The sequence below is a fragment of the Gavia stellata genome, chromosome 23 (genome assembly GCF_030936135.1).
Source record: "Gavia stellata isolate bGavSte3 chromosome 23, bGavSte3.hap2, whole genome shotgun sequence".
Lineage (NCBI taxonomy): Eukaryota > Metazoa > Chordata > Aves > Gaviiformes > Gaviidae > Gavia > Gavia stellata.
In genome coordinates this window covers 7,214,369-7,241,148 of record NC_082616.1, presented here as the reverse complement: position 1 = coordinate 7,241,148, position 26,780 = coordinate 7,214,369, and the positions used below count along the sequence as shown (strand labels likewise).

At 44.9% G+C, this 26,780-nt stretch overlaps 1 protein-coding gene across 1 annotated transcript in view; it reads right to left on the bottom strand.

Moving 5' to 3' along the window:
• Positions 1–26,780, bottom strand: part of PAK5 (p21 (RAC1) activated kinase 5) — a 39,096-nt gene that overhangs the window by 3,987 nt on the left and 8,329 nt on the right. Inside the window, exons 2-5 of the mRNA XM_059828521.1 lie at positions 12,644–13,441; positions 6,324–6,815; positions 4,409–4,542; positions 2,141–2,267 (exon numbers count right to left, since the gene is read on the bottom strand). Coding sequence (XP_059684504.1) covers positions 2,141–2,267; positions 4,409–4,542; positions 6,324–6,815; positions 12,644–13,441 — 1,551 coding nt within the window. The remainder of the gene's footprint in view (positions 1–2,140; positions 2,268–4,408; positions 4,543–6,323; positions 6,816–12,643; positions 13,442–26,780) is intronic.

The following is a 26,780-nucleotide window of genomic DNA, read 5'->3' as shown; positions in this document are numbered from 1 at the left end:
GATACACAAGCACTCTGGAGAGCAGCTCTTGCTGCATCATGTGCCTGCTCATACTTTTATGCCAGGTTTTTTTTTACAACAAAAATTATGGAAAATTATCGCCTCCCCCTCCCTGGTGCTGTACAACTCCAAGGTGAAAACTCCTCCATCCCCCAACCAAACCAAGCTGGTCTGAGTGTTGATGGCATCACCCCTTCCAGAAACAGCTTGGTCCTTAAGGCTAAAGTCTTTTTTTTCCCACCCACCCCCCCCAGGTAGTTATTTGGAAGCCTAGAAGCCATCGTAAGGGTTTTCCTGGATATTAGCCTAACCCCCGTCACCCCCAGCTATACACAGCACAGTGCAACAGTGACGCGTGGCCAAGGTCCACAAGCCGTGTATCTGATCACGTACTTGGCGCCTGGGGATACGAAGTGAGCCCAAACAACCCCAGGACAACTGAAGTGGGAAGATGCATAAATCCCTGCATGGCATAGACCAGCATTTTGTTATCAGCACTGACTTGTTTTCTTTTGGATCCAGTACAGACATTACTTTTTTTAAAACTAAGGGTATTATTTTTAACAGAATTACGAAATGATTGTTGGTATTTCTAAAACAAAGCAAATAATAGCCAAGTGCTCTGTGCTAAATGTATTTGTCAGTTTACAGGATGAAGAATGGCAGAAATAATGCATATTTTGGAAGCAGAGCCCAATCTTCTTTTGTAGCAGCACGAGAGTTTTTGCCTATCTATTGCTCATTCGAGTACATAAAAGAAGACGATTTTCTAAAAAAAGATAATTGCACAACAGAGCCATGAAGAAATCTGCAATGCAGATAATAAGTGCCAGAGTAATGAGTATAATGAGGCACTGTATGCAGATCCTGAGAGCAGATCAGATGCTGTTTCAGCAACACGGATTGAAACCACAACTGAAAAACTCCTACACATGTGGAATTTTCTTCCCCCGACAGGATTAACAGGAGCAGCCTGCAGGAAGAAAATTGCTCTCCCTTGGTGAAGTGGGAATCAAATTATAAAGGCGAGCCTTTGATTGGGGAATCAGGCCAGGCCTGGGAAGCCAAGAGTTTTACCTTCTGAAGGAGAAGATCTAGGTTTGGTTCCAGACTGACCGGGTGCTCTTGGGCTCAGTCCAACCCGCTAAGTCTTGCTTTAGACAGGTGTGTAATGTCAGTGGAGCAACCCTTCAAGCCCTGCTTACGGGACTCACTGGCCATGACCGCATTAGTTTCTACTCAAATTATCCCAATAGGACCACAAGGTGAGATGTAAAGTAGAGCCTAACTCAAGCAGAAATTAGGGTCTTCTATTTAAGAGTGATTTGCCTCCCTCCACCTAAGCCTTTGGCTGCCCCGAGTTTTAGATGCCTCAAGTTTTACGGCTGTGTGTGCCCAGAAATACCACTGCCCAAACCCGCCCTTCTCCTTGTAAGGAAATAATAATTTCTTTGGGACGAAACACTGCTGCAGTGATTTTTTTTTGCATGCAAACTTTGTTTTGCTTACTGAGCAGGTCATGTGCAGCATTTTGTCCCCCTCTCTCCCCACTCATTAACACCACAAAGACAGACCAATACACTGACAGCAGCATCCCATCCAAGTAAATGGAAGTGTGGGACAGGTGTTATCAAGCATCTTTTAAGTGTACCTATGGTAAAAGCTACTCAAGAGAGCGTTTCAGCAGTAACGCAGGGTATTTCCTATTCGCATAGATTGATGTTAGCCTCCTAACTAGCTTGGGAAAACATAGCAAACGTATAGAAGCTTGCTAATTAAAGATAACTAAATATAGTAAAAAGAAAATACTTTTTGAGAGTCATCAGAGTAGCAGTGCTGCAGCGTAAAAGGTTTCCCATCACCTATCACCCATGTGGCATAGTTTCTTCTGCCACTGCCTTTTGAGGGCTCCGATCCCCCCCCAGGACTCTGCATGCACGCAGATGTCAATCACTGGCCAGGCCAGGCCTGTGTTTTTCTGATTCAGCTCTCTAAGAAGTTACTCACAGGTCACATCCCTTGGTTTCACACGCCTGGTGTGAAAACACGCCTAGTTTTTTTAAGGTAGTGTCACTTTCAACGTGCACAGCTATTTTCAGGCCAGCCCCAAGAGATGGCAGGGGAAACGTTGAGCACTCACCCTCCCGTCGCTTGTGAGAAGGATGGAGTCGCTTTTGATGTCACGGTGGATGACACCTTGGTTGTGCAGGTAGGACAGGGCTCTCAGGACGGACAGGCAGACGGTCGCTATCTGCTCCTCGTTCATCCTGGAACAGCAAGGTGGAAAAATGAGCTAGGCGTTAACGAGGACAGAGGGAAAGGGGAGCTGGAGCGAAGAGGCACAAGTCCCCCTTCACACCAGTATACAGACAGCCAGGAGATCTTTCAGGCAACGGCTCTGTGGGGTGACTGTCTGGTCCTATTTCTGTCAAAAAAGGGGAGATGAGGGGTGAGGAACAACTCTGCAACAAGGTCTGGGTAAGTCAGCCTCCCTGCAGCACTGAAAAAGCAGAGTGTACTATGGGATGTAGCCTGTTACAGTGAGCCTGCTTCCCTCTGGGAAATAACGGAAATGCCTTATTTACAGTAAACTCACTGCTTGCCAAGGAGGGTAAATCACTACTGGGATGGAAACAGACATGGAATAAATAGGAGAAAAAACACTCTTAAATGTGCAGACAAAACATCAGGCTCTGGGTGTAGCTCTTCGAGAGCACTTCTCTGCTTTTATGCCTTCTACAAAAATATTCAGGGTGTTTCATTAGGAAAATGAACAGCAAGAGTCCTCATTTCTGTGCATGTGTGCAAAACCCCGTTCTGGAAGAAGCCGTCTGCCACAGTGCGATGGCGACAGCCGGGCTGGGTCGTGCACCCCGGTACCGCTGCCCCATCGCCGGATGTCCCCAGCATCTCCACTGCGTGAGCAGAAAATTACCTGTGGAGATTTCCACTTTAACGTTGTGTGCCATTGGCAGTATTTTAGCTACATCTTTGAGGGAAGGTCAGGCAGTGTAAAAAAACCCCAGGAGATTAACGAAAGACTATTTTGAGTAAAAAAATAGATGACAGCTCTTAAGAAGTGGTGTCCTGGGAACATCTGTTTGCCATTAAACTCCTGTCAGAAATATCTAAGATAGAGCTTTTAATGTTTTGGGGTGCAGTAGTTAACATATGACTTTCAATATTGTGATTTATTTCAGCACATCAGCTAAGGCAACACTAAAAAATACACAACTCTGCTTTTGCTAGGATCTAAGAGCATCATTAAACTATGAGAGAAGACAAATTTTCTTATATACTATTCCTGGCTTCTCTTCTTGCTCACCTAAATACTCTCCCAATGGTTTGGTGTGGGAATTTTTATTTTTTTTTATTCAAGAGGAAGAAATTAAATAAAGAATTCCTCTTCCCTATCTCATTTTATTCTGCTCATCAGGAAAAGATGAGTGAAAGGCAGATGTAAAGAGGGCTGTAAAATCTAATGGCTCCACTCAAGAGGAAGAGCAGTTCCATACACTACAGCCCTTGTGCTGGCGAATCACCTTCTTTAAAGGTACACTATTAACTGAGATATGGGGACAAGCTCTACCATAAGCACAAATATTCTGATATAAAAATACTTTTCTCATCATGTTTTAGGCTTGGTTTGCAGTTAACCTTTCTGACAGCATGGTTACGTGGGTTATGAGTATGGAGAGAAATCACCCTTAGAACTGGTGTAGTTATGACAGCAAAAACAATACAGATCACCAAACAGGGAAAAGAAGATTTTTTTTTTGAGATTTTAGGAAGTAATGGATAAAAGTTGTGTTGCTGCTAAATTACCTCCTAAAGTGCTAGCAAATCCCCATCTACCAGCAAGCCCTTTCGGCTCTTTCTTTCCCTTCTGTTTAAAAAATGCCGGTACTGACAGGAATTCACCTGCAGTGTCTTATTTATGCTGGCAAAGTGAGCAAGATACAGGAAGTGTCTAAGTATGTGTGTGTATATATACGTATATACATACACACACATATGCATATATACCTATACACATACATACATATATTTTTATATATATGTAATATAATATGTATTATCACATTACAATATATAATATATAATACAATATATATAATATAATCCACCTGCATACATATTTTTCCATGTATGTATATTGTATGCATGTATGTATTTTTATGTTTGTATATATGTATTCTGTCTGTATATACAAAATACATATATACAAATATACAGCAATAAATATATAAATAAAAATACATATACAGAGCCAGGAGGAACCCAGCTTCCCTCAGCAGGAGGTGAGGTCCGGAGGCATCCGCCAAGGAAAGCCGCGGCATCTCCCTCCTGCCCGGCTTACGCTGGAGGATTTACGCGGCTGGTCTGCGGCACAGCACACCCAACCCACCTCGTGTGAGTCACTATATCTGTCAAAGCGCCGCCCTCCAGAAACTCCATCACAACCCACAGCTCATCGCCAACAAGGTAACTGTTGTACATGTCAACCACGTTTTCATGATGGTAATCTCTCATGATTACAACCTGTGAGGAAGAAAAAGACGATATGTGAATTGCTACAAGCATTATCTGACACTTGTTTTGACCTTCTTTTTCACTGTACTTTTCTCTTTGTGCTTAGTAAAGGTTCTGCTATGAATCACATCCTCCCTAATCCTTATGCCAACACATAAACAAAATCAATATATTTACATAAAAATATCAGTCATCCTAAATGCATTAGGAAGAAGGAAGAATCTTTAGTTGCTAAATTGTAAGTGGTAGATAGTTGGGTTTTTTTCAGACTGCAGGAACAGGACTGTGTATTTCATTGCTTTTTTATTGCCAGTTGCTTTCAGTACAACAGAGATTAATTTTTTTTTACCTGATCAATTGCTCAACCCATCAAAGTCGTCTTCATCTCGCAACAAACTGTACTTTGCACAGGATTTTAACAGAAAGCTGGTAATACAGGGGATATTCATAAGGCAACGCACATCCCACATCTAAAAGGACCACACAGAATTGGGACCACAGTAACAGCCGCACAGCCAAGGCGGTGACCACGACCACATGGTAATGGGGGACGTCAGAAAGGCGATCAGGAGAGAAAACAACAGCCAGGGGAGGCTTCATTATCCGTGTGTAGACGGAGGAATTTCAGTACTGCTGAAAAGAAATTTTCAGATGACCCAAGTGACTGGAGCGTGTCAGGGAAGCAGCTTGGTCCTGCACAGCATGTAGGACCTGCTTCAAGATGTTACCGTTCAAGAGATGCTTGGTTAGAGCTACCACAAGGCAATTCAGTGCAGTCTTCCAGCAGAGGCAAAGCAAAGCCAAAATACCCACTACAGTCATGGACTGTGCAAAGGAGAACGATGTGAAGTTTGTTAAAAACTAGTATTTTAATTTTAAAATGTTAAGTTTTAAAAAGTTTTAAAGAAATCAGTCTGTCATGTGCTGAGGGAAGATCGTCTTACAGCTAAAATACAGGAAAAAAATGATAGAAGCAAACAGTTTGTTCTCACTATAGGTTTCCCTGGGGACCTGCAATGTTTTTGGCATTGATCAGACTATTCACAAGTGATCTCGAAAAGGGAGCGGAGAACACGCACCACTAGCTTCTTTAAGGGAGTACGAAGAAAAAAAGGAGAAACTCTTCCTGTTGCAGAAGGAACTCGCAGCACCAAACAACTGGGTGAAAAAATGGCAAATGAGAACCAGTGTTCTTAAATTTAAAATACTGTAAATGGGGAGAACAATCTTCCATAAGCAGTTGTGGACTCTGAACCGGCTGCAACCACTCAGGAAGGAGATGTGGGAATTAACACAGACAGTTCCATGAAAAAGGGACTGTCAGCTCTTTGCTTTAGTAACCATCAAGAAAGCAAAAGAACTACTAATGGTTAGGAGAGGAAGGAGGGAGGAAACAAAAAGCACGTATATGCCAGAATACGGTGCACGTGCTTCTTGAATAGTCTGGTTAGTTTGGATCCTCCATCTCAGAAGAATAAACTATACCAGCAAACAGTCAGAAAAAGGCAGCCGGGCTATGGCTGTGCACCTGATATGCTGCATGGACCAGCTGATAAGATTTCTTAGCTGTTTACTGTGACCTCCCACTGCATTATAGGTTTAAAGCCAGGAGGAGCTGTAGCTCGCTTGAAACTGTCTGGTTATACAATATTTAGACAGTACAGATGTGCGTGGGACTCACCACCTCTTTTAGAAAGATATTAATTTGGCTCTTGAGGTTGCCATTTGGCCCACGTCTCCTGTTGAACCTACCGCCTCCAAAACCCATTGCACCACCCAAAACAACGTACCTCATTAAAGAGCAGCTCCCTTCTCTGCTGTTTCCTGAGATCCATCTTCTTCACGGCGACTTGTTTTCCTGTGTGTTTCTCGGTGGCGATGCAGACAATCCCCGTGGAGCCCTCCCCGATCTTGATGAAGTTGTCCAAGTACTCCCGGGGGTCACCGGGGCTGACCACAAGCTGCAGGGCAGCTCTGAACTGTTCGTGGGACACCCTGGAGGGCTGCTGGTCTGAGGAGGATCCCCAGCTGGGTGGAGGATAAGCACTTGATGTGATACTTGGGGAGCTGGGGTAGGACGCGGTGGAAATATAGGGAGAGCTGGGCTGGAGAGACGGCTGGTGATAGTGGGATGCTTTGTGGTAGACCAGAGGGTACTGGTAGCTGCTGCTTGAATAGCTGACTTTGCTCTGACTCTGAGGTAGCTTTATGGGGCCCCTGGGGTAGGTGTCCGATCCAGAGAGCGGTGGGCTAACGACCAGCTGCGCTCGATCATAATCCACCTGCAACACAAAAGCAGACGAGTGAAGGCGAATGAACAGACAGCTTTCTTGCTGTCCATCCAGCCCTCACCACCCGGTTTGTTTTCAGCACCCCTGGAGTTCCTCGGTGAGGTGCTGGCACAACGTGTTACCGCATGTCCCTGTTCATCTCAAGGTGACACTGCTGCCCTGTATCTGAAAAGAGATTTTTAGACCATTAGGCTGCTGTGCTCTCATCAGCACTAAAATGAGGCCAGGGAGGACCAAAAGATGTTTTGTGCATCTCGGGTCCATTTTTCTGTCCAGATACCTGTTTGTAGATACAATAGTCTTCATTTAATGAAGTGTACGCTCCAAAAAATGTATTTATTTGCTCTGTATTTGCAGTGCCCTGCAGGCTCTCTGGGCCATTTCCTCCAACATTTCATCCCTTTCACAACCAGCAGCCCTTTGGCAAATTCCAATTTGTGTCTTTCCTTTCAAATACCAGTTTCTGGGTTTTGACTCTCAGCCCTTCGTCCTTTCTTACACTTTTCTCTATCTATTCAAGAATGACCCAACATCTTCTTGCGGAGGCGGTGGGACCCTGAAATCCCCATCACCTCCTGCCTTGCCCCGCTCCCGGCTGCTGTTTGAGTGACTGCGTACATGAGTATGACAAGGAGCCTAATTCAATTTACTATTCCTTAAATCATTTTCCAGAGTGACACACTACTTAACTGCAGTGTCACAAAACCACTAATTTTCACCTGAAATCCGAGACAATTTATTTCACCTGAAATCCGAGGAAATTATCCCGATGGGAGGCCTTGTTCATTTGCGGGTTCCTTTCTTTCTTTTTATTTTCCAAGCTTTTCTAAGCTTCTCACACTGAAAGCAAACGAGTACTTCACATTCTCAAATATAATAGCTTGCTTCTATCCAAATTAAAAAAAAAAGGGATGTAAGACAAAAAAACCCACCTAAAATAAAAACACATTTCTTTCTCCCGGAACAGTATCTCCACATTTACAATACAACATATGTGACTCCTGACGACATGTGGAGCATCTCAGGGCAGGGGGGCAGTTCAACACAGGCTCATGATGTAGCACAATTACAAATAATTATGGCAATGAATTCATTCAATCAATCAATTTCAGTGGCAGTGCACAGGGGTGGACAGAGCAGCAAACTCTACACAGCTCACGGTTGCTACTATTACTGCTGGCTGCCGGCCAGGAGTCCCTGATCCATGTTAGTTAAATGCACATTAATCTGAATTTGGCAATGTAATCAAGGACCCAACTGAACTGTGAAATTGAATTCTGCGGTGGAACATCATTTGACCGTTTTATGCTAAGACTGCAAAAAAAAAAAAAAAGAAAAAAAAAATCTGCCGCAGCATCAATTTATCACTGTAGGCTGCTGCACAGCGAGGAGGCGTTTCTAGCTGGAATCGCCTCAGCGCGGGGAGAAAACCCTCCGAGTGCAGTATTATATCAGCGCTTTCCCACCTCATGCGTGAGCCGGGCATGCCCGTCTTTACACTTTGCGTGCGGTTTAGCAGAGAAGAGGGAATGCCTCTCCAGAGGGGCTGCTCAGAGATTTCCCTCGGAAACATGAAGCTGGAGTCTGCTTCTGTCTGAGACTCGCACGCTGACAGCTCCCAGCCATATGGAGCATCCAGCGAGCACGTTAACAGCGTTGTTCAGCCACCTCCTAGGATGCTGGTTTTGTTTAAGCAAAACATCCACATGATTACAGCCATAATTTCACTTACTCTGTCAAGCAGAGGTAGTCATAAAATAGAATAGGGTCAGCAATAATCATTAATTTCGTGAAGGACATTACATCTGCCAAACTAATTAACACGGAATAGTGCTCAGATGGTTTGGCGGAGGCAGGGGACCTCTACCTAGCCCTGCCCTATATATCGGTGTACGAAGGGACACATAAATTATTGCTTTGGCTGTAAATAGACCTTTTTTTAAAAAAATATTCAGATGGGGAAAGCCTTGTCTAGAAATTTAAGCTGGAATTCACAGTAGTGAATTATATGAGGCTTCACCCATGCCTGCTATTTCTGAGCATGTCCTAAGCTTAACACATTGGCAAAAGCAAATTCCACAGTGAAATTTTAAAATGAAAATTCAGGGGCTCAGTGTGCTTGCTAAGAATTTTTGAAAGCTTCTGAAGTTAGCATTGCAGCAGAACGTAAACCCATTCACGTCCTGAATCCCATGGAATCTTACAAAAAAATGGGAGCTAAAATGAGTAAATCAGCTGAACCTCTCCTCTGAGGCTGTGTCCTGACGCAGTGCTTCACATCACGGCAAAACCGAACACACCTTATTCCACTAATAATTCTATTTCTGCTACTGAACGCAATTACCTAGTGAAAGGAAATTCTTTAAAGACTACAAAGGAAAGAAGAAACCAGCCCTGCTCTCATTCAGGGTCAGGTCAAGGGAGCAGCCGAAGCTCTGACACGACATCCATCACGGCACCGCGGTGCAAGGCGATACCCCACTGCTGCTCACTGGGTCGATTCACCGGCTCGCAGCATTACCCGCACCCGCACGCGGCCACGTCAGCAGTCGGGTCTTTCCATTGTTAAAAGGTGGACGTAACACCATGTTTAAACTCATTTCAATTTCCGCTCTGACGACAGCGATGCCCGTTTTGTATCACGTGCGGTGGAAACGCCTGCTTGTTCGTAAGGGGTATGCACCTTCCCTGCAAGGCAGGCTGCTTGGGCAGCCTTTCAGCCGAGCGGGCATCCCCGTACGCTCTGCAGTCGGACTGCGGCAGAGATGGCAGCCGCAGCCCTGCAGCCGGAGCCCATACCCTCCTAGGGGAGCGGCAAGCCCCGGGTGAGATGGGCTCACCTTTCAGTAAACGTAAAACGGATTTCCGTTTGATCAGGTTTCAGTTTGCTGAAGTAAAAGGTGTGGAAGGGACGGCCTGTAAATCACACGGAGATTGCAAGGGGAAAGGTGCTTCGCTGGCGGCGATCTCCAGCACTCCCTGTTCCACGCATGGAGGTGACAGGCAGCGCTCCTGGAAAGCTACTGGCATGTGAATGAGAAAACAGGGAAAAGAGGAGGGTTTCTGATGGTGATGGCTTAGCTCTGCCTTCACCAGGCTGGAAATGTCCTCCTGGTGCAGAGCGCCTGCAAAACACAGCAGGAAAACGGCGGTGCTGAGCAGTGGCCAGGTTAGAGACCGACCGCTGCTACGTTACAGCAGTACGGGGTCGGTCGCGAAGGGGAGAGCAGAAAGCACGGCCCCTTGGAGGAGGGACAGGAGAGGGTCATGGAGAGCTGCTACAGAAAAATGACAGGGAAAGGAGCTTTGAAATAATAGGATCCGGCGCAAGAAGTTAAGAGGGCTGCCTGCGATGAAGAGGAGGGTAAAAAGAAAACATGCGGTACAGAGTGTCCAAAAATAAGCAGACCTGGTGGGATGAGTTTGATACTGCGTGACAATATGGAGGAGCCTCCACTGAACAAAGTGGGAAGTAATCTCTGTGTCATGAAGGTAACACAGCAGACGCTGCGACCCCACGGAGGTGTTACTGGAGTTAGTCTGCAGGAATAGGAGAGCGGGTGGGTGACAGGGGGGTGGATCGGAGGGAACCAAATCTGAGCCTCCAGCTTCCTACAGCTCCATGGTCCCACTGCACAGCGGTGGCCAAGCCCAGCGCAGTGAAAGTCTTCTGACATAGCATCTCTGAAATCACTGATGATGAAACAGGGCAGACATTTGATTTATCTGACATCTATCACCTGCAAGTAACACTGAAGTAAGTCTCCTCTTCACATTTACAAGCCAAAATGAACACCTTTGTTAAACACATTTTGAAGCCACACATTTGTGCCTGCAGACTTTTTCACTGCTTACTTTTTTCCCCCTTTTAATTATACTTTAAAACCAATCTCATTTATAGAGTATCTGATTTGAGACCTGATTCTCATTTAGTAAGCCCATTTGATGAACCATTATCTTACTAATGCCTCCTTGAAAAGAAGACTCTTCAGCAATCATCCAAGATGAGAAACTGCTATTCACTTCCAGGAACTGTGGACGGGTTTGGGAATTGAAACCACTGCATTTAACAGTGAATCATCAAGTTTCAATACACCAAGGCTGTAGGAGTGTTTTTGATGCTCTGAGGAGAGGAACAGCTCACAATGAATCTTGCATGGAGGCATCATTTTTTTTATAAAAGTTGTTCCTGCATGTTTAAAGGGATATTTTTCAAAATGTCTGGTGTGCTTTGAGTCCTGTAAAATACACCTCTGTCTTCTGCCCTACGGAATGCTGTAAAACTGGCAGAAGCAGGCGCAAGAAAGCCTATGAGTTCCTGGATTTGTCCTTCTCCTTTCTAAACTCTGACAAGATGATTGCTTTCAATGAAGGAAATGACAGATAGCCCATCCCAGGCTTTCCTCGAGACTTCCAGAACCCACATCTAACGCTACACTCTTGCATGCAGTTTAATAACCACAGGCATCCCTCTCCCTACACCCCGAGCTTGGGAAAGGCATGCAAAGAAACTTGGTAACTTTTCTACTCCCCCCACAATTCATCCTCAGCCTCCAAAGCCCAGCTCTGTGCTTTAACGCAATGTGGAATAAAAATACATTGCTCTCCCTCTACCACGGGGCACTGGCTGCAACTCTGCACCCCAGGATCAGCAAAGCAGCCAAAACCTGAGCAAGCAAGACACAGGCATGCCTCCGGCATCATGGATTTGCAGAGACCTGGGACGACTTCTGGCTCTGCAGCTGGACAGGACCACATTCTCAATGCACAGAGCCAGCAAGAAATTGCACCGTTCAGATCATCATTAAACAGCAGAATGGATCTCACCACCTGACAAGCTACCTACTTCAGCACATTTGGTAAGTCATGGCAACCCAAGACTGTTTCTGCCCTGGAAAAATGAACTATCATCTCAGCGCCCGTTGCTAGGGGAACTCGGTAACGTTCAATGCAATCTACGCTGAAGAAAAAACATCTCCTGCAGAGTATTAGATGTTTAAGCAGGTCATCATCGTAGCTATGTGACTAGACATGTAAGAAAAGCATTATTCTCTTAACTGAACAAATAGTTACAGCAAACTATTGCAGGTAGGGTAGGACAGCTTGTATGGGTAATACTCCTCGTATTTCCTCAGGCCACAAATTTGTGCAGAGGAGCTGCTTGTAGATATCATGGTTGAAATGCTTTTTTGCACCTTAAACCTTTTTTTTTTAACTACATCTAAAATGTCTTGGGTGAGATAAGCTGCTTTGATTTAATTTCACTGCTTAAAAACAAAGCAGAGAGGAGTAAACCCCTAGTGTCATTAGCGCCAAAGGGTTAATAAACCTTGTAATATAAATTTAGCATAAATACAATATAAATACTAAAACACAGAGGTTTCAGCCTTGCACAGTAACAATTCAAATATGAAAGTACCTGATACACAAACCAGACCAGCTTCTCACCCCCTGCCGAGATCTGCACAGGCATATGAACTCCTAACGCTCCAAAAACTGTCAAAGAACTTGGGGTTATTGGGAATCCCAAGTAAAACCCTGGGAAGCTGGGCATCTCCAAACCTGCCTTTTAATAAATATCTTAAATCCATCGGTCCCTGACTTCCATTTTCAGATACTCAAGTAAAGCGGGTGGGTTTCCACACCCGCCAAGCAGCAGCCGCACAGCTCCCAGGGATGTTACTGGACGCGTTCGGCATTGCGTGCCCAAGCATGGCTCCTTGCCCTTAATTTTTTGCACGCACTTAGTTTTTTGCACTCTCCTTCTGGAGAGGTTGATCCCTGCCCTGGCAGTGCTGTCACCAGGGATGTCACGTTACCTTGGGGATGCCTGCCGCGGTTTCGGACAAGCGGGGGTAGGTGTAGGAGCTGTAGGAGTGTCCTTGCTGGTGTGCTTTAAAAGCGCTTGCTCCGTAGGGCATGGCCGGCTCCTGCAGACCAGAGCCCGACCTGGACCTCTGCCTCATCGCTGGCTGAGGGCTTGCTGGGTCCACATACGATGACTTCGGCCTCTTGTCATAGTCGTCCTTGCCCAGGCCATGTCCCCAGTCGCTGTCACTGTACTCCAGCCTCTCCTTGGGACACTCGCTCTGCACCGACGCTCGGGACGGCACATAAGGAAAGGGATCTCTATAGTCCAAGGAGGATCCGCTGGGGATCCGCTGATACTCCAGCTTTAGGCCACCGTATTCCAGCGGTTTGGGCTTTGTCTCCACGTGTGCATGGTAATCTGGGAGGAACCTGGAGAGGTCTGACTGCAGGGGTGTCACTTCCGAGTAATAGATGTCCCGGGAAGTCACCTTCATCATGTGCCCGTTCTGCTTGGTGGCATAGCTCCCTTTGTAGTACCTGTCTAACTCTTCCCCATAAAGAGTCTTGTCTCGATACTTTTCCACGACATAGTCTGTTGTAGTGTCTGACTCACTGGAGTACTGGGAATAAGTGATATAACCATTTTCCTCCTGGTGCCTCGGCACATGGTTTGCATTTCCTTGGTGGTGGGTGGGAGGACTTTCCTTCCGCAGGGAATTGGATCGTGTCACTGAGATATTGTCAAACTCTTCCAGCAGGCCGTTGATTGAAGTATCCTTTCGAGGCTTATTTCCTCTAACAATAGTCTGGGAATAAAAAATTGCTTTGATTAAATACTGATTTTTGTTTAATATCTAACCAAGAAAACCACCAAAAAGAGAAAAAGTCTGTGATTCACCCAGAAATACCCGTAACGATGTGTTATGTTCTGCAGTCACATACCTCAGGATAATCCATTACTAGAAAAAAAAAAATCTCAATAAATACTTACAATAGGATATGCAGAAATGAATAAACAAAAAGGGGTGAAATACGGTGTACATCGTAAGCTGAGATTTGGCATGCAACCCCAAGACGCTCTTAAAAAGCCCAGTTTAAGAGGTGGGTGTTCAGCGGCCAACAGCAGAGACGTTTAAAACCACTACTTATTTTTTATTTGTTATCATTCAGTTGTCTACATCAAGCCAAACTGGTGGGGTGAATCTGATTTACAGGGTATGGATAAGCTAAATGAAAATCATTCAGCGGTCACATCTACATGTTATTTTAACAAACTGTTGGAATGGAAAGTAGCATATAGTTTAGTAGGCACTGGGTTCGTTTGGTTTTTTACAAAATGGTATGTTCCTGGGTAGCAGAATTACCACTGGGGATCGCCTCTTAGTTAATTTAGCATAAGAGACGCTTGTGGAAGAGGCAAAAATATTTAACTACATCTCCTCTTACAATACACAGCATCCAGCAAACCATGTGCACAACCGTGGCTTTGGGACATCCACATCATGGATGTCATGTAGTGGTGGCCCTATTTGTGTCCTAATACTGCAAAGTCCTCTATAGATCCCCCAGCCATGGACGACATGGAGGAGCATCGCAGACACGAACTTGCTCCCACTGACTGCCCACAACCCCCTGCCCATCCCTACTCCTGTCTGTCCAAAACACTGGTGCTCCTGGTAGGATGGGAGGCAAGCAGTGCTTGCTTACAGCTCTCCTTCAAGAAAGACTGACTATTTTTAGCTAGTGCTACTTGAAAACCGTAACACGTGGTTGCATCCATTTTTCAGCAGTTTACTCCCATTGAGCACCGCTTCATGTTTATAAAACAATCCACAAGAATAAGACATACAAATTAAGGGCCAGGGCCATAAATCAATGTGGCTCTACTGAAAACACATTTGCTTTCTGATTCGCTTTGGCTAAATATCTATGGCTGTATCTTATTTAACTTGCTGAGTTTTTAAACAGAGTCACTGTGTCACCCCAAGGAGAATGTCCCTCTGAGAGCTGCAGCCTGCCTATGTTGCACGCCAACCGTGGCGTATCAGATGCTGACTGTGGCATATTAGACACCAACCGTGGTATATCGAACGCCGACCGTGGCGTCCAGCCTGACCACTGGCCCTTCATTCATTGCAACGCTGACAGAGAAGGCTCCGCTCCAGGCACGCTGAGGCTATTCAACCTCTGCTTGAAAGCATGCAGGGGCTCAAACTTTGTCAAAATACGTATTTCATCACTAATAAAATCACTTTTTCACAAAATTAACAGCAATGTACTTCTCTGTTATTCAGCAAAAGGCAGCTGAAAAAAGCCAGGCTACAAGCAAAGCAGTCCTGACCTCACACTGATCCCTGCTCTGATTTATGTCCGTAATTACTTGCCTGGTTTGCTATTTTGAAGCTAGTGATACCGAAACAATAGGACAGCAAAAATAAGGGACAGCAAATAGATCACTCCTTTCGCCTCCAAAGCCATTCAGCAAGACAAGAGGAATCGGTTTCACTCGGCTACAGCCTCTTTGGCAGGATGACTGCGTGATCATTCATATTTAATTATCACATAATGAACCAGCAACATTCAACAATGAAATGCTTATAATTGAAAACAAGATTGAAATACCCAACTGCCACCCCGCTTCCCCTGCGCAAATGCATGCCAAGGAGTAAAATACCAATCTCATACTCTCCGCGGGACTGGCCTTCACAAAGGAGAGGTTTCCTGGAGCAACCTCTGCTGTCCCTGCACAAAAGGACCTCGGAGCCGGAGGGAGCCCCTGGGAGCAGAGCGGCCTCTTCAGTTATAGGAAAGAGGAGTTTTCCCTCTGCTCCTCCAGGCAGATGCTCTCTGGAAGCAGGATTTTTAGATATTTTCAGAAGGAAGACTTAGAAGAATGCAGTTGAGGGTTTATGTGTTGGGGAATTCATTGACGACAAAACCCCGCAGTTTAGGGATTTTCTGCAGACAGGTGAACGCTTGGGAGTCACCTTTTTGATTATGAGGATTTAAAACAAGTACTAGTAATAAAATGGTCTTGTAGGAAACTCCGATTTTCCAAAAAAAGCATTTGCTACCGAAGCCCCAGTCTGATGAAGCAGTCTTGGTTAGTGATGCAGTTAAGGGGATTAAGAACTAAACCCCTTTTGTTTTCTCCAGCACTTTGAGGATGACCACTGGCAAACACTGACTTGCAAGGGTGATGGCTGTAATTCCTGTTTGCCTCAGGCTCCTCTCTACAAGTAAATTAAAAGGGCCAGCGCAAAGGGAGGCTAAAACTTACCTATCCCAGAGGTGTATTTTCTACAGAAGAGTCAGTGCTTTATTACTATTAACAACAATTATTAATATTATCAGTAATTATAGTTATTTATTTTTAATAACAACAACAACAATATTTCTATTCGCTTTGCCCTGTTTTTAAATGTAGCACTTCCCTTACGTGAAAGGACATACATCCTGGGGACATGCCCCTCTGGCTGAATCAGACAGCCTATACAAGCTTGATTTTTTCCAAGGAAACATCTAGCATTATTCCTATCAAAAGAGCAGCAGTGTCCATACGGCAGATAATTGAGGAATTGTTTCACCGAGACCCTGTGAAATATGCTATATTGTCAAGCATCTTGCTATCTGGATAGAACTTAAGATGTTTATACACAAATCTGAAATACAGCGGGTGCCTCCCTGGTGGGGAGAACAATTTACTAGGCTTAAAAACCAAATGAATATCCCAAAGCAGGTATCATTCTATAAGAGTAACAAGAATAATTGCTCTGTAAGGATGCCCACAGAGCATCAAAAATTAAAAAAGAAAATCAAAGAAGATGTTGTAACATATGTTGTGCCATGTTAATGTGTCCTGAAGTCATTTACTACAGAGAAAGTGTGTGCCAGGGGCTCGCCAGGATCCACAGCTTTCCTGGGAAGCGCAGTATTTGCAGAAAGAAGCCAGAGATTGAGAACTGCTGTAATTATGGACCAAATTCCCAAACCTGAAAGCCTAATGTTAGCACCAAGGCCAGAATTACCCAGGTTCAAAGGTATGCCTTCAGCGGAAAGACTGAACTGCTGATGTGAGGGTCTTGGTTTGGGAATGCAGACTCCAGTTAGAGCATCACCAGACTGTGCACTGCATCGGTGAGAAGAGGGGAAACCTCCTGGGACTGAAATACAACGGCAGGAATCACAAAAGATGGGAAATTCTAGCTCTAACTTAAAAACCAAAACAAAAACCTTATAAGAAAATGGAACAGAAAAAGGCTACGTCGAAAGTGATATAAGCACAGTTATCCTAGTCATTAGTTTCACAGGAACTAGACTAGTTTTTGCAATTTTAAAGGCTTTATAAACTGAAGAAAACCAACTCGTCTTTCCATATAAGGAGGGAATTCTATTTTTATGTATATCCTATAGCTATTTATATAGATTTTTCTTCTAATTTTTTTTAACGACTTACTGGTCTCCAAATTTTTAAACTTAAGGAATTTTCGAAGTTGCTGCAAGTGAAGTAGATAGTTAAAAGCAAAGCATTACTCGCGAAGGTTGACGGGCTAAGATTTATGAGGCCTTTGTTTCCGTCTATTGAGAGCATGTCACCAAAACCTGTACAACACCCCAGCATGCATGAAAAACAGAGATCGAGCCCTACCACAGGTGCAGCTTCCACTGGGATCACCACGGAAAGATGGGATTTGCTATAGTCGATACCCCATGTTCATTAAAGGACGTTTTTCAGCGCATGGTGCAATTTAGGAGGGATCAATGTTACAATAGATGAAGGAGTGCCAGTGAATTTTATGCTGCCGTTACCGTCATACATTAAAATCAATGGGGCGCAATCTCCATGAATTAAAGCGTGGTACTCTGAAGCGGTAGCTCTCATTTCATTTCCACTGCTCCCTGGACAGGTTTGGCGTTTGCTCTGGAGCCCAGTGACAGCAGACATCCTTCATGGCATTTCTGTAGCGGTCTGTCCTCCGGTGATAAGCTATAATGGATCTGTCTGTAAGAAATGCTGTCTTGCCTTGTTTCCAAAAGGAGATGAAAAACAGCTTCTGCACTCAAATACTGTATTAACCTTGACAATAATGAAGTGGGTAATTAACTGTTTTGCCCTAATATGACCTTGCATTTATTGTCTCTAAAACTACTATACTTTACACACTCGTTAAGAATATATCATCCTTTGTCCTCCCAGCGCTGTGTTTTCAGAAGTCGATGAAGATTTAAAATCTCTGCGATGTGCAGGGAAAAAAAAAAGGTCTTTTAAGGAAATGCCATCCTTATAAACAGCCAATCTAAACTCTGATTTTGCTTCTAGCTAGCATATCCCCTCATTTGCATTATACATAAACTAAAAGCATAGCCTATGCATATCTGAAAATCAATTTTTCCTTAAGAAAAGGTGCATAAAGCACAGCTGGTCAAATTAATCTAAGTGTAAGTGATGGACGTGTTGGTAATTTATCTGCTTGTGTTGCAAGACGTTAGAAGTATTTGAAGCTGTGTTCATGACACCACGTTACTCCTCAGTGTAAGCAGATGTGAACAGCACTACACTGGGGAGAAAAACAGATCCTTGTCATCATGTCAGAAGGAAAACACCGGCTTTGCCTGGAAGTTACAGAGTTTTATAGCCGCAGCCAAGGGTGTAAGAGGTGTCAGGGGTCTGCAGTTGATCTCTTCTCACCAGGAGAAGAGGCTGTGAGATCTCAGACCAAGCAAAGTCCTTAGAGGAGCTAAAAATAGCTGGAGATCCTCAAAACTCCTGGAGACAGCTGCAAGCGTGCAGCAAATTCCTGCTTTATCCAGCAGGCTGGGGCCAACATGAGGTGGGCTCCTTTCCCTTGTTTGTGAGGCTAAATTTGAAGTCTGAGCTGCCATCTTGAAGGCTGACACAAGGACCAGGCTCAAAGGGGAAGATGGGAGATGAGAGGTAAAGACCTGCCCATGGTCTCCAATGGCTGACTTTACGTGGATAAGTATATATGCTGCCAGGGAGAAAAAGCGATGACAGCTGAAAGCCCAGTGACTGGGATGCTCAGCTTGAATCCAGGGCAGATGTTTACAAGCAGGCCAGCCCACTGTCTCACTTAAGGTTTTTCTCCATTGAATATACACTGAGGATGAGTTCTAACCTCTGTATTGCCTTTCTAAATGACGGTGTCGGAGCTATCCTCGCAATCCTACTGCTCTCCAGTGAAGGCTTAATTACACCCAAATGGGGAAGCTTCATGAGAAAGGACTGAAAAGCATTTCTGTATCTCCACCCCTTCTTTCCACCACCTGATGATGGCATCATGGCAGACTGTGCTTCCCATACTCTTGGCAGAAGTGCCAAACTAATGCTGCATTGCCTTTTGCAGGAGATGAGCTTGTGCATCAGCCTTGGACATCAGAGATCGTATTTAAAAGAAAGCACACAAGCCCTACCTATTGTTTGGACAAAAGGCATTTGGAGACAGAATTAAGGATTGGGTCTCTGCTGAAGTCACATCCCTCTCCTCTGCATTTCCTCCCACCTCATGTAGGTGCAAGTGTCTTGGGGAACTCATTCATACATTGCACTTCCCAAAAGTCCCAGGGTTAGGAAGTTAGCTACTTATCCCCTAGGTCTTGGCCCGGTAGCCTTAGCATTGGGTGACCTCTCCATGTAGCTGGCAGACCTGCTCCTCACCAGCAGCCACCCCAAGGCTCTTCCTTTGGGTGCCATCTGCTCCCACCACCGGTGCAGGGTCCTCTTTGTAACCACGTCTATGCTATGTCTGTACGGTTGTATCACGAGGAAGGTAATTGGATGTATTTGCTGCTTTGAACTCTGAGACGTGGATCGTGCCAAAACCCAGCTTCTGGCTGTGGGACCACCAAACTTCATCCTCAGACAGCACTGGAGATGATACAAATTGTGCAAGTTAGAAATAAGTGCTGCGTTTGGGCAGCTGTCTCCTGACCTTGGCAGGCAATGAGCAGATACAGCCGGAGAGACGGACAGGCCGGCACCAGCGACCCGCACCAACCAAACACCTCATTTCCCCATGGTAATACAAAACATTAACTCAAGTGGGAAGTTTAGGACACTTGTGCCATACAGCATTACCCTGGAAACATGCCTTTTGCAACAGAAACTCATCAGATACGTGGCGAGAAATGGTGCTGGATGGGAAGAGATGTCGTTTATCACGCTGCACCCTCCAGTAGTGTCCTACGGGATCTGCTCCAGTTTTGATCTACAGCCTGTCTACAAAACGGCTATTACGCAGAGATAGTCACAAGGAATATACAACAGACAGGAAAGTATGTCAAATTATTTCTTCCTGAAGCCTGTAATTTAGAGCTTGGTGTACATCTGGAAGCCTCAGTGTTTCTATCATTTCTGTTATGATTTCCTTCCCAATGCTATACATTCTCATTCTCCCCATAAAAATAATAAAAAAATATTAATTGTTTCTGGTGTCCCACAGTTCCCTCCTAGGGGCAGAAATTCTGCAAATTTCATCGGTGTTAGATGCCTCAGCTGGGCAAGGAGGTATGGGCCTCTGCTCCCTGGACCAAACATGCACTTTACACCATAGTCACCCAGCAAAACCAGAGGCACGAGACCATGTCACCCTTGTCGTGAAGTGTGTAAGCAACGTGAGCCATAACCCTGTCTCATTAATTTCTCTAATCACTTTCTAGCAGATCCAGAAATTCCTGTTTGGGACGGTGCTTAGACAGGACCTTTCCCATGCACAGGAGAGATTAAATACAAATGAAAACCCCCAAAGAAAAACTCAGCCAAGTCCACCTCTGTGGTTTTCGCCAGCTGGGAGGGCAGAAGCCCCCAGACATGAGCCCAGGGGTGCTGCAGGATGTGCCATGTCTGGGATGCGCTCGTCACCAGAGCAGATTCGACATCACTGAATACGAAAAAGCAGGTTTTACTCTGTCCACCTACTATCGTTCGACAAGTTTTTCACCTCCTGACAGATGCTAATACTGGCAGAGCATATAGTTTCTTTTTTGCATTATGACAGAAAAGGCAACTGATACCTGTACCAACACCTTGCCGCAGGTAACACCGTGCTTCCCAAGGGGAGAAGGTTACTGTGGGTAACATCAGTTCAGAAATACCTCCCCCAGAGAGGCTGATTTACCTGTTCTGTATGAACTCCTCCCTACTGTTCTGGTTTCCTTAATATTGGACTAGAGATGCTGAGCTTGGGGGAGCATAATGCTGGGCTATCCGATGGCTGCATTACTCCAGGACTGTGCTCTTGTCTCTCTACTAAATTCAATGGAGTAAAAAAATTAATCATTCTCACAATTTCTGCTTTGGAGGAAGGACAGGTCTCAGAGACTCCTTCCTGTGCATCCACCTGTACTGATGGGATGAACTGAACAGGTCAGATCAGCTGCTGTCGGGTTCCTGCTGCTGCAAATCAGCTACACGGAGACTCATGAAATACGCCCATCTACTTCTGAGCACACATCAGCATCACCAAAATTTTCTGCTGCCACACAGCAAAGTCACTGCACAGGTGAGAGCTGAGCTTGGTAATACACAGCCTTCAGATGCCTACATCCCATACTGTCACATTAACTAACCTGATACTGGCAACAGCACCGGACAGGAGAGAAGCTGGGAAAATGTTGGCATGGCCACCTGTTAATAATTGAAAGATGTCAATGATGGTGGTGATCTACATTGATGATGTAGAAATGAAATTTACTCAGCCTGAAAAATATATATTACTCCGTAGATCAAAATAGAGATACAGCTAAAGGTTTGAGAGAAGTGTAATATGCTTAACAACACCACTAGTGCCAGCTGTTTAAAATTCTTCAAAAGTAAAATGATGGAAAACTATAAAAAAAGGCTAACCAAAACGGCACTGTGTAATTTCTCACCCTTCACAGCAGTTTTAAAAGTTAGTTGCCATAACAACAAGAGCAACATTTCATTATAATCACATTCACCGGTAATTCTTTTGACATTTTAAAATATAGTAACTTTAACAAAACATTTGGTTTTAAAATTCCACTGAAATATCTACATTCTAGTAACTTTTCCTTCTTTTTTTTTTAAATACACAAACATGGTTGTTATATGTCATTTGAAATGCTATTAGAGAATATTAAATGTCAAAAATAATAATTCTGCGTCTACTTAAAACACATCAGGTACGTGCAATTTTATATGTAATATGTATACACAGATCTCTCAGACACACAACAAATGAGAGTGAAATGTGACTTAAAAGTTTTAGTTTGCGTGAGAAAGTTAGTTTACTTCTGACTGATGAGTTATACAAGCACTTCACAGGGAGAGGAATGGACAAATCTCAAACCCACAGAATTTCTATTTCATAGGACTTAAGACACTTCAAAATTTTCTTTTATCCCAAGACGGAATGAAAAAGCAAAATGTCCCGTAAGATGAAATTCCTCAAAAACACTAACTGCAGGAATTTTAACTGCCCTCTTAATAGTGCTGCATTTTCCTAAGGCCGATGGCAATCGTTTCGGCACGACAGTGCACAGAGTGGACCTGGCTAAGCCAAAAAGCTGTATCAAACCACACCAAAGCCTGTGTAGGTTTTTGGCCGCATTTTGTATAAAATCCATCTATCAATGTCAAACTTCCCTATTTTGCCAAATTAACATTTTCTGGCAGGAAAAGAAAAAGACCACTGCCTCGGAAAGCCTGCGGCCAGCCCTGCTGATGAACACCAGCAGGAGCAGGTATCTTACTCCCCTCCTTTCAAAGCCACATCATCTGCCAGTGCCTCTGTGCTAGTGCAATTTTCTTTTTTCCCCCCAAGGAAGTTGTAAAGCAGATTCAACAAGATTTACTGAGGTATAGCTGTGGTCCAGCAACCGCTGGCATGGTTTCTGCACCATGCAGCATCCCGTGGCGGTTATGGGGGAACCCTGCAGTGGCAGCACCCCACAGCTTTCCGGCTGGGCTGACTTCAGAGGCAGCTAAAAAACACAAAGCAAAGTTTGGGATGTTTGGGCCAGATGACAGAAATCCTTCCCTCCGAGAAACACAACTCTGTTTTTCAGTCTTATAACACCAAGACAGGAGCAGACTGGAAACTCGTGACATGTCACAGCTCCAGGACTAATGTGTGCCGCGGGCAGGGCTGTGTGTGACTTGAACAGGTTTATGTCCAAATAAAAATGACAGAGTTAAGGGCAGTTAATATAAAGCAATAAAGCTCCAGCATCCCTAATGGGTACCTCAGCAATCTGGGCTTGGGAACTGGCTTGTGCCTGGAGTACTGATGTGCTACAGGAGACACGTGGGAATGATGCCTTCCGCACTACAGTTCTTCACCCTCAGCCACGATGCAGGTGCAGGGAACAGGAGATGAAGCAAGGCGTGGTGGCAATCCTGATGCCTCTTTCAGTTCCGGCATCACCACCTTCTAAGCAAAAAGCACTGCAAAAATGCATCTTAAACCAGGTGTGAACTGACTCTGCTGCCCGTCGCTTTGAACTTGGTGCAAGCGCTCACACCAGCGGAGAAACCGCAGGGAGGTGAGGTAACGAGAGGACCCTACAGGGGCTTGGGGCCAGCCCACATGGCTGAAGCCCTGTCTGCAGCCACAAGACAATCGTCATCATCCTTAACGTTTTATCCGCCAGTTGTCCTTACATCTAATATTTGCAGCCTAGACTGTTATATTTTTCTGGGTTTTTATGTGGGGGAGGAGTGAGGAAAATAAAAACCCGCTTTTCTCAACAAAGGCAGGAGAAATGCAAGCAGTAAACAAACACTCAACCACCACCTCGCCAAATACTTCAGCTGTGATAACCTACCGCTGCGCCTCACGGGATCCGTGGGTCTCCCACGCAGTGCCGACGCCAAGGCACCCACCGACACTGCTTCTATGGCACAGAATGAGTATTTTACATCTGTACGTGATCAGTGCTGGGAACCGGTGGGGCACAACATCGTGCGAGTCTTTCCAGGGCTGATATGCATTAAAAAAGTCTTTCTACAACCAAGGCGCACGACCCCATCGCAGATTTTATCCTAGGGGCCAGAAAGGTGTTGGGGTGGGATTTTCATGGGGAGAGGAGCCCTGCAGTAGGTGGGTGGTGTAGAAGACAGCACCCCACCACTTCAGCCTCGCTCACCATCACGTGTGTTTATTGCAATGACCACCGCGGTACAGGGGTACCGACTGCCGCCATGGAGACTGCTGTTTGCTCTCGACCAACAATGCCAATTAAAAAAATCCTGAAGAGAGGGACAGTCTGTAATTCATGAAGTCGCACCACAGCGTAAACCGTCTTTGTAGCTCAGATGACATTTCCCCAGACAAGGCTCCCCTCGTGCCCTGAACATGCCCATTAACAAATGCAAGGCTGATGGAGCATTAACCCAATTAATGATCCCGGTGCTTTTTTCTCAGTGAAAGATTTCTGTCTGCAGTTTGATTGAGCTTTCTGAAATACTTAAGTAAATTCCAGTGTGATAAAATTTTATGCTAGGGAAGTAATTGCCTTCATCTGACAGCTCTGGCAGTAGGGCACTTGCTTAGGAGGGCAGAGGCTCTTGGGTCACTCTGCTGTGGTCACGGTCATCTCCCCGCTTTTAATTAAAATGAGGATTTTGACAGTCTGATAATTTAGAAGAAACAATTTAAACTGTATTGCTTTTTGCTGTGATTCGCCACAGCGAAGGAGGCTTTATATATGGCAGATGCTTGAAGACAAAGTCAACATTTCTGTTTCAGAGCGTTCGGAGGCCAGCTCGAGAAGCTCCTTGTGCTCTGCAAGCCGCGGTGCAGGGTTGTGAATTACCTTCCCACTTCATAAATCATCAGGCGAAGGCAGCGAGCAGAAGAAGATGCTGATGAGTGCCTCAGTCCCAAGCGCCGTGCAGCCGGCATTTTGCAGATCAATGGGGCTCGTCTCCCACAAGCCCAGCAAAATACCGCTCAGGGTCGAGACAGTCACTGCAATCACAGCCCTGCGTATCTGGGATTAACAGACCGAGGAAGGGTGGGATGATGTGTGCGGTGCACTGGCCATGCTGGCAGGGAAGGGACCGTCAAGGTACAGCAGGAGAAATCACCCTGCAGCCAGTGCCGTGATGAAAAACGCTTCAGTCCCATGGCCTTAAAAACAGTGAGGAAGTTTCAAGATACTTCATTAAAATTGTGCGTTGCTGGCCATACACATGTAAGGTGTGCTTTTTATTCTGATTAATGTCTCTGAGTATTATGGGCTCCTTCCTTCCTGAAAGCTCACCCTGATTTGAGGGAATTCAGGAATTTGTATTAGCAAAATAAAAACACAAAATAATTTCATACGCATTGTAAACTGCAGTATTTTTTCTTCCAAGGAAGTATACTAGTCTTCCTTTTCAAGGACAACTATTAAATGGGAAGTGCAGCAATGGGAATGAAAGTGGTACTAACTCCCACTGAGTGATTTTCACCTGCAAACGTGGACATAGAGCAAAGAGTGCCCCTGTGCAGAAGTCTAATGGTTAGGTCAAATCTACAAGGCAGGTGAGAGGGAAGACATGAGGAGCTTCCTGAGCTGATGTTTTAATTATGCACTCTTGTAAACGACAAGTGTAAATCAAACACCTTCTCAACGGGAACAAACCGAGGCAGAAGATTTCAGAGGATGCTTCATAGCAGAGTTACTCGCAGGGGCGATGCCCAGCACAGCACCACAATATCTCATTTACAAGAAACTGCTGAAACATTTCTAGGGTAATCTCAATTTGATTCGATTTGCTAGGCTGCGCCGCTGCCAAGTGCACTCCGTCCCCAGCGGCAGATTGGTCCTGACACACTTAATAAATTAATCTGTCCGACAAAGTGCTGCTCCCTCCCCTTCCTCCAACCCCGATGGACAGCACGGAAAGTCAGGAAGGAGAAGGACCGTGCAGCTGCTGCTACTAAGAGAGAAATAGGGCTGCTCCCCCCGGCCTGGGGTGTGGGATGGGAGTCAGACCCGATCTCCTGCCCCAGAGTGTTTTCCTGGGGTGGTTCATAAAAGCCGGCATGTTTAAACCACTTTTCTATGCCTATATATGCCAGCGCTCCTGGAAAGTGCTACTTCATATGGAAGCATAAGTCTTAGCAGCAAACATCTTCACTTGCACTATGCTTGGTGGGAATTATTAAATGCAAACTAGGACACAGATAGCAATTACCGTTTTGTTCAGACTACAAAACTGTAAAATTCAGTAAAATTCAATCTCTTGCTATCCTTTTAACTGTGTGATCCTGATAGCTAACTAAAGCCTGGTGGATCTGATCTTGGCAATTAAAAAGCACAAATCCTAATCCTAAATGCTTCTCTTCTGTTCACTTTTCTCTCTCCAAAGACCTGTATCTGAAATGCCCTTATTTTTTCTGGGCCACACAGTTCATCCCACAGACAACAGAAAAGGCTTTTAAAAGTCTCTGCAGGCAAGTCAGCATTACTCCCCCATAATACACAGCACTTGTCTAGTGTAATTGGATCCTGTGTGAAGGGGAAGACAAGAAAGAAAGAGCAGTAAAGCACTTTCAAATTCCTAGAGAGCCACCAAAGCCCAGATCTAATCATGTCAGAGCAAGAGACAGAAAAAAACACATTTACACTGGAGCTTTGGCTCCACAGGTAAGTGAGCTGCTTGGCAACATTATTTTCCCCCTGATCCTAGTACTCTTTATGAGCTAAACTCTGCTGGGATTGAATAGATTTGGCTGTTTGGTTATAATATAGAATATAATTTAATGGGACTCTATAACCAGTATGGTTTATGTTCTGGACTACAATGGACCAAAACAAGCAGATCTAGGAACAAATGCATCATGGAGATGTGCAGAATATGTAGTTGCTGAATGATTATTGTCATTGCATGGTTAAATGGACATGGAAGTAGCAAACACTGTCCTAGTGCCAATGTAGTGTGCAAATACTGCGTGACCAGTTTTATACGGAAATCCCCTCCATAGACCTGTTACGAAGTGGGCTAAAACGTCTACCTTGAACAAATGGCCAAGCAGATTTCTCATTACTTCTGCTGCCTGGGTCCGCTTTTGACATGCAGGGAGATGAATTTCCAGAGATTTCTTGCTGCCACCTAGTGTTTCCCACTTCTGGCCACCGACAGAAAGAGCTGAGATTTTCGAACATCAGTGCAAC